General features: G+C 41.1%; 1 protein-coding gene across 6 annotated transcripts in view; it reads right to left on the bottom strand.

Annotated features, from left to right (window-relative positions):
- Positions 1 to 17: 17 nt before the first annotated feature.
- Positions 18 to 8615, bottom strand: part of dab2ipb (DAB2 interacting protein b) — a 175249-nt gene continuing 166651 nt past the window's right edge. For all 6 annotated transcript variants that reach the window (XM_058382729.1, XM_058382730.1, XM_058382733.1 and 3 more), the window contains 2 exons: positions 6713 to 6800; positions 18 to 3517 (listed from right to left, as the gene is read on the bottom strand). In XM_058382729.1, coding sequence (XP_058238712.1) covers positions 3350 to 3517; positions 6713 to 6800 — 256 coding nt within the window. In that variant the 3' untranslated portion in view covers positions 18 to 3349. The remainder of the gene's footprint in view (positions 3518 to 6712; positions 6801 to 8615) is intronic.

Here is an 8615-nt window from a genome sequence, read left to right as displayed (position 1 = left end):
AGACAAGAAGGCAGATATATAAAATATCTAAATAAAACTTTAATTATCCTAGTTGCCAATGTACATTTAAATTGCACAGCCACATTTTCATAGTTCTTAACATGGACATATCTCTCTGTACATTATTGTTTCTCGTTGTCCTCAAAAGAAGCCAATACTTTAAACATACTTACAAAAAAAGGTTCTCTACAAGGATTATACAACATATAACATAGTCTCATATTCAGTTAGAGATTCATGTCTCTTTTCGACAAAGCTTATATACCACATCGACTGCTGAGAACAGGTGTAGTGCCACCCAGATATCTGACGAACGAGCGTGAAAGGTAGAAGGACCTAGAGATGGTGGAGAATACTTTTGTGTGTGCTGCACGGCATATAAAGAACCAACACGATGACGTAATCACTTAGCATGATGATGGTGATGTTCAGAAGAGATTGTCGTTTTGGAAAGGCCTACATTTCAGTTGGATGTGAGCGACTGAAATATGTTTTAAGCACGGTTTAAAGTTTACATGCCACTGGCTACAAATCAGGATGATTTCAAGAAGTAAAGCACCAAACGTATTCGGGATTGATGAACGCTAAAAATCCATTTCGGGGCTGTTCACACTCACAAATGATTTGAAGCATTTTTTCATCTTACGTGGGCACAAAAAGGAAAGAAAATGAAAGGAAATCAATTTTTTTTATTCTTATCACACTTTCTGATTTGCTACATGGTTCAGACTTTCTTAATCAAGATTGCTGTTTATTTCTACAATATGGCTGGCTTGTAGGTGAAAATTTAGGGGTCCAAGCACCAAACAGCAGCTCTAGGGCAGTTAGTAGAACCATGAGTTCTGCTTATGTTTGAAGTCCCTCCAGAGTTTAAGATTTTGTAATGGCAAAAATGACCGCGGTATTTAAGCAAACGTTGCAATATTCTGAGAAGCTTGTAATGTTTCGAAATTATTGCCAATTTTTCTGCAGATTTGGGCCAAGGCACGTCGTGTGACATCGTCACAACATGCATTCTGCCAAAGCGGTCTCCGCTATACGTGTGTACGGCTATCGTAAGTCATTGTATATGTGTCTTCACTGGTAGGAGTTTAAAAGTAGAATCCTGTGCTTGGGATTTCACCAAACGTTAGCTTGTTAGCTTTCTGCAAAAAGTAGAGAGGGACTGACTTGATCTTACTTGATGACGCATCTCGTACTTTTCAGTCGAGGAGGATTGAATTTTTTTTTTTTTTTTTAAAAGTGCATAGTTAATGTGTATTTAACAGGGCAGAATAAAATGATGATGTTTTTTGTGCTTCTCCTGTATATTCTGTAAACTCTCCGGATAAAGAAATCATACGCAGCATGAGCACAATGTAGATTAATATATCAGCGGGACCAACTGCATTCACGACTGGATATCAAAAATAAATGGACACATCGCATTGAAACAGCAGTAACATTGTAGGAAAATGGAAACTCTAAGTCCTATCAGCAGAACGCATGTTGGAGTTCATATATATATATATATATATATTTCTTATATATATTTTATATATATTTTATTTTATAGAATATTTACAGGACACCTCTCTTGTCTTGCTACAGCAGACCGACTGTTTTTTATTTCTTTCGTAGCTTTTTTAAGAACATGTAAAAATAGCGATACCGTTTGCATTTTCGGAGTTCCCAAGGCCCTTTGCATCGCTAGATTATTTGGGGAGTGTGAGGGGGGCGACTGAATTAAAGCTTCAGCGTCACATTTCACCACAGTGCATGTCACGAATACCTGCATGTGGCTCCGTAAGCAGTTATGAACAGGAATACAAAAATATACAAGCTCTAGATACACTGAAGGAGTACGGACTAGACCTGGCACCACACAGAGGAGAGGAGAGGAGAGGAGAGGAGAGGAGAGGAGAGGAGAGGAGAGGAGAGGAGAGGAGAGGAGAGGAGAGGAGAGGAGAGGAGAGGAGAGGAGAGGAGAGGAGAGGAGAGGAGAGGAGAGGAGAGGAGAGGAGAGGAGAGGAGAGGAGAGGAGAGGAGAGGAGAGGAGAGGAGAGGAGAGGAGAGGAGAGGAGAGGAGAGGAGAGGAGAGGAGAGGAGAGGAGAGGAGAGGAGAGGAGAGGAGAGGAGAGGAGAGGAGAGGAGAGGAGATAAAGATAAAGATAAAGATAAAGATAAAGATAAAGATAAAGAAAAAGAAAAAGAAAAAGAAAAAGACACACCACGGCCTTCTGAGAAAGCAGGCACCGAAGTGAGAACCAAACAAAGCAACACACAGAGGTCGAACTCATGGTTGCGGCTGCTGCCAAGCTAAGGTTAATATTAATAATGCTCATTAACTTTTTAACTGCTTTCATGGCAAGTTACAGTAAAATCAATTTTAAAAAAGAAAATCATCACAAGTCTGTGGAGGCTGTTTTAAGCATAAAGCCTAATAAATAATGTATAGTGATAACGGGAACCGACTGCATACTTGGTGTCTGGAGTCTCGGGAAGTATCGACTGCGTAAAGTGGGAACTATATCTGTGGAGGTGAAATTGCAGAGTAGAAATATTCGACAGGAAATGGCATAGCTAGCAGAATAAAGTGCTATAGATGCTTTAGGAGGTGAATTCTCAGTGATAAATTGGCGAGATATTAATAGTATTCTTTTGTCATTGATATTATATAGGATCATTTGGTATTAAAATTACTCTGCAATATTTTTTTCCCCCTTTAATATGGCCTGTCTGTATGTATGTGTGTGTAAATATACATTATATATATAATTAACTGTTCATTTCTTGCCATGGCTAGGTTTTAAAAATAAATAATACTTCTGCCTCTTTACCTTACAGACACAGATCAAGGGATAAAGGAGCTGCAGTTCATTTTTTTTTAAGGCTTATCATGTTAATAGCTCACAAAGTGCACTACGTTTGGCCGAAGAGTCCAGTCCTTGTAGGAGAAAGAGTGCAGGAGAAAGCTTGGTATTTCTGTAACACTCGATGCTTCAATCAGTGACCTTTTCAAATGATTTGGGTGTAATTTGGATCCAGTTTGTAGTGTCTATATTTGATAAAGCGAGGTACCAGGATGTCCTTCTTGTTTTGTTGTTGATAAACATTTCCATCTAGTGGTTTGTCCTAAACTGAAGTAGCAGACACTACTCTGCTAGGTCACAGCCACAAGTCTGAGGTTTCACTCGTGTCTTTGTCCCAGAATAGAATTTTTTTTAAAAACAGTTCCTCTTTTCATCCTTAAGAGATGTAGTCAAAACAAACAAAAAAAAAAAGTAGCTTCTCTTTCTCCTCCAGTGACGTCTGGTTTCGTCTCCTGTCCCCGTCTGGATTAAGACGTGAACGTTTCTCTAATTTGGCTTCAGCAGTTGGAGGTGTTGCGAAACTCTCCGTTCTCAGTGATCTGCAGCTTGGTGGGGTTCGTGGGCGAGATGCCGTTGCGTGTCTGCATGCTGTAGCGCTCCTTCAGCTGAGACAGAGCGCCCATGAGCCTTGCATTCGCCGCGTCCAGAGAAGCTATCCGCTTTTCCTGCAGGGACAAAAAGAGAACTGTGAATCAGAGGGACGGGGTTTCCTACAGGACCGTAAACACAGTTGTGGCCACAGTACAATATACTCTCATGTAGGAGAGAATACAGGGAGGACAGGTACAAAGCTCACAGCGGTGTGCGACGGTCATTCATCTTCTGGAGCAGTTTTAACCTGGTGAGTGGCTGGAATTTGTTTAAAACAGAACCAACTATGCTGATGAACAGAGTACCATTAAACCATCTGATGTCCAGTTTCTGTCGTGTTCTGCTGTTACTGAACCTTTTTTCGTGTGTTTAGTGAACCAGATTTTGACCATGCTTCATTTTCATCTCTGCCTGCTCTTTGATATCCGCTTTGTTGATCGCCTGGCCATGGCTTGTTCAGTGACCTTTAGTATCTGTGTGCTGTTAATAAACTGCTCACTTTCACTTGCATCCTCTCTGCCTCATGATGCGACACAAACAAACCAACAAGTGTAGTAAGTGATACATGAGGCCTTAATTTCTCTAGAGAATACTTGGTTTCTGAGAGAATTCCTTTTCCAAAATTGTTGGGGCGATAATGATTATTGAACCAAAAAACATTTATATTCAGGCTGCCAAGAAAAGCAGACCAAAAAGAAAATTTAATGAATTACGCTTGCTGCTTTTTTCAGCTCCGGTTCACGCAATACGAGCCAGCTCCTGGCTCTCGTTCCATCACAAATGTTCTGTTAATTTGCATGTTGGGTTAGAGCTAGGATATGTAAACATACCCTCAATGTGTTTAAAGCACACTATTGTTGAATTCTCAACTCCGATCCTTCAGATGGTGCTGATGACATTTTCCCGCTGTACTAGTTCTGTAACGTTATTGTTACTATAGCAACAGCTCATCACTGGGATTCCTTTAAAATAGTGCTGCTCAATCAAAAAAAAAATACAAAGGATAGATGGAAGGGATGAATGATATGTTTTATTCCTTACATACACTATGTTGCCAAAAGTTTTGGGACACCTCTCTAAATCATTGAATTCAGGTGTTGTTTTTCAGGGGTTGGCCCCTTAGTTCCAGTGAAAGGAACTCTTAAAGCTTCAGCATACCAAGCATACCATTTTGGACACTTTCATGCTCCCAACTTTGTGACTTTATGACTGCGCACCAGTGCACAAAGCAAGGTCCACAAATGCCTCACAAATGTGGTTCTAGAGGAATGGTCAAAAATTCCCATAAACACACTCCTAAACCTTGAGGAAAGCCTTCCCAGAAGAGTTGTAGCAATTATAGCTGCAAAGGGCGGGACAACTCCATATTACATGCACTGGTGTGCAGTCATGTTGGAACAGGAAGGGGTCATCCACAAACTGTTCCCACAAAGTTGGGAGCATGAAATTGTCCAAAATGTCTTGGTAAGCTGAAGCATTAAGAGTTCCTTTCACTGGAACTAAGGGGCCGAGCCCGACCCCTGAAAAACAACACCTGAAAACAATGATTTGGAGGGGTGTCCCAAAACTTTTGGCATCATAGTGTATCTCCATATTCATGCTTCATTATGAAAGTGTAGGTGATTAATATTTGAGAAAGTGTGTGTGAGTGTGTGCAAGAAGGAGGCGTTTTTACAGTGAAAAACCTAATGTTAATTATTAGTTGCTAATTAATGTTAATTGATTCATTATATAACAGATCCAGAGATGAGGATCGAACCGGAGACCCTGGAGCTGTGGGGCGGCAACTCCACCCGCTGCACCTCTGTGTCTCCTGGCTTATTATTCAGTAATATATTAGTACTGTTAATGCGATCTTTCTGGCTTGATGAATTATAATCACTGTTTACTTTAGGAAATGTTTTCACTTAGGTGATATACACTATATTGCCAAAAGTATTCGCTCACCTGCCTTGACTCGCATATGAACTTAAGTGACATCCCATTCCTAATCCATAGGGTTCAATATGACGTCGGTCCACCCTTTGCAGCTATAACAGCTTCAACTCTTCTGGGAAGGCTGTCCACAAGGTTTAGGAGTGTGTTTATGGGAATTTTTGACCATTCTTCCAGAAGCGCATTTGTGAGGTCACACACTGATGTTGGATGAGAAGGCCTGGCTCTCAGTCTCCACTCTAATTCATCCCAAAGGTGTTCTATCGGGTTGAGGTCAGGACTCTGTGCAGGCCAGTCAAGTTCCTCCACACCAGACTCTGTCATCCATGTCTTCATGGACCTTGCTTTGGTCACTGGTGCACAGTCATGTTGGAAGAGGAAGGGGCCAGCTCCAAACTGTTCCCACAAAGTTGGGAGCATGGAATTGTCCAAAATGTCTTGGTATGCTGAAGCATTCAGAGTTCCTTTCACTGGAACTAAGGGGTCAAGCCCAGCTCCTGAAAAACAACCCCACACCATAATCCCCCCTCCACCAAACTTTACACTTGGCACAATGCAGTCAGACAAGTACCGTTCTCCTGGCAACCGCCAAACCCAGACTCGTCCATCAGATTGCCAGATGGAGAAGCGCGATTCGTCACTCCAGAGAACGCGTCTCCACTGCTCTAGAGTCCAGTGGCGGCGTGCTTTACACCACTGCATCTGACGCTTTGCATTGCACTTGGTGATGTATGGCTTGGATGCAGCTGCTCGGCCATGGAAACCCATTCCATGAAGCTCTCTGCGCACTGTTCTTGAGCTAATCTGAAGGACACATGAAGTTTGGAGGTCTGTAGCGACTGACTCTGCAGAAAGTTGGCGACCTCTTCGCACTATGCGCCTCAGCATCCGCTGACCCCGCTCCGTCAGTTTACATGGCCTACCACTTCGTGGCTGAGTTGCTGTCGTTCCCAAACACTTCCACGTTCTTATAATACAGCTGACAGTTGACTGTGGAATATTTAGGAGCGAGGAAATTTCACGACTGGATTTGTTGCACAGGTGGCATCCTATCACAGTTCCACGCTGGAATTCACTGAGCTCCTGAGAGCGACCCATTCTTTCACAAATGTTTGTAAAAACAGTCTGCATGCCTAGGTGCTTGATTTTATACACCTGTGGCCATGGAAGTGATTGGAACACCTGATTCTGATTATTTGGATGGGTGAGCGAATACTTTTGGCAATATAGTGTATATTTGGCTAAAGTAAACAGACTAATAAGGATAAGAATAACCAGTGCATTTTTTTCCCCTTTTTTCGGTGAACATTCTAATATTTCCAAAACATTCGTACCTGTGCGTCTATAATTTTCTGCTTGGAGTCGACTATGGCCTGCATGTTAGAATGATCCTTCTTAAGCTCATCTTCAACAGACATCAACCTGCATTAGAAACAAAAAACAAACATATTTTAGCACTAATTATTCACCTTTTGTTCAACACACAGATTTTGCGGACATGGGTTTTGCTTTAAAAAAATCTACTCTGGACTCTGGACAAGGGACACAAATAAAACTCACAAGTAAACAGAGACTAGAGGGTCAGCGCTAATGAAAAAACTCCATCCTAGTTTTTCCACAGTATTTAATTTGTTTGTTTGTTTCGGTGTACTGCATTTTCAGTGCATACTAAGCTCAGTTCTGTTCAATGCAGTTCAGATGAAAACATTTTTCTGGTTCCAGAAGTACTCCCATTCATGAGTTTTCACCTTTAAAAAAATCCAAAATAAAGACCTGAAATTGTCGAAACTATAGAAATGAATCATGACCTTATTCAAAGCACACAGCAAGAGACCCAAATGACCATACATTACAATCAGACTATTTTATGATTGGAATAAAGTACTCCTAGTCATGATCCTATTCTTTTACTATTTTATGCTGCACTAATCAAGTATTTACAGTCATGAGAACACAGTTGCTTAGCAACTGGTAAAATTTGGACATCGCTGAGGACTGATGCTAACGATTAAAGATACGATGTTAAGGCAGAATCACTGCACAAACAACACAATATCATCAGGATGATTTATATTTACCTCTGGTGTGCCAGGAAATGACTGAAATTATGCTGTATTTATATTTAGCTTCGAGCACTAACCAAAAGACACCTGTGAAGCACAATTTTAGATTGAATATTCTCGTCTATATTTTGCTGGTTTGTGTATATTCAAATTCTAGTTGGACTGTTCTTCACTTTCATGTTGTCATGTTTGTTTTTGCCTGCATATTTCACTAGCAAGTCAATAACTTCCTACTAACACACCGATCAGGCATAACATTATGAGAGGTGAGAGATGAAGTGAATAACACTGATGATCTCCTCATCATGGCACCTGTTAGTGGGTGGGATATATTAGGCAGCAAGTGAACATTTTGTCCTCAAAGTTGATGTGTTAGAAGCAGGAAAAATAGACAAGTGTAAGGATTTGAGCGAGTTTGATGAAGGGCCAAATTGTGATGGCTAGACCACTGGATCAGGGCATCTCCAAAACTGCAGCTCTTGTGGGGTGTTCCCGGTCTGCAGTGGTCAGTATCTATCAAAAGTGTTCCAAGGAAGGAACAGTGGTGAACCGGCGACAGGGTCAAGGGTGGCCAAGGCTCATTGATGCACATGGGGAGCGAAGGCTGACCCGTGTGATCCGGTCCAACAGGCGAGCTACTGTTGGTCAAACTGCTGAAGAAGTTAATGCTGGTTCTGATAGAAAGGTGTCAGAATACACAGTGTATGACGGGTCAGGGCTGTTTTGGTAGCACAAGGGGGACCAACACAATGTTATGCCTGATCGGTGTAGCTAGTGGTCTACACAGCCTGTCATGTTTCAGTCAGTGTTTAATAGTGTCAATATCACTGATTAAGTCATTAAGATGTTGATAGTGTGGTACTTTTTTTTGAACAATTAGTTTAACCCAGGCTGACCTTATGTAGAAGAAATGTTTTGACAATTGTAAGGTTTAATGACTTAAATAAGGAGATTTACACACACATTTCAGTAAGTAGTAAACGGTAAATATTAATACCACTGTGCTGCTGAATTCCCAAATCTTATTGTTTAAAATGCCTGACAGTAGTCCATATCAATGCCCTTGTTCTGATATTCTACTGCTTCTATAGTAAAATATACTGTTATTTAACTAATAATAAGTAAGAAGTGTAGACATGGTGAAGTTTTCTGTGGGATCTCCATTTCAGTTGCT

The sequence above is a fragment of the Hemibagrus wyckioides genome, linkage group LG28, assembly GCF_019097595.1.
Source record: "Hemibagrus wyckioides isolate EC202008001 linkage group LG28, SWU_Hwy_1.0, whole genome shotgun sequence".
NCBI lineage: Eukaryota > Metazoa > Chordata > Actinopteri > Siluriformes > Bagridae > Hemibagrus > Hemibagrus wyckioides.
This window is presented reverse-complemented; position numbering and strand designations above follow the sequence as displayed.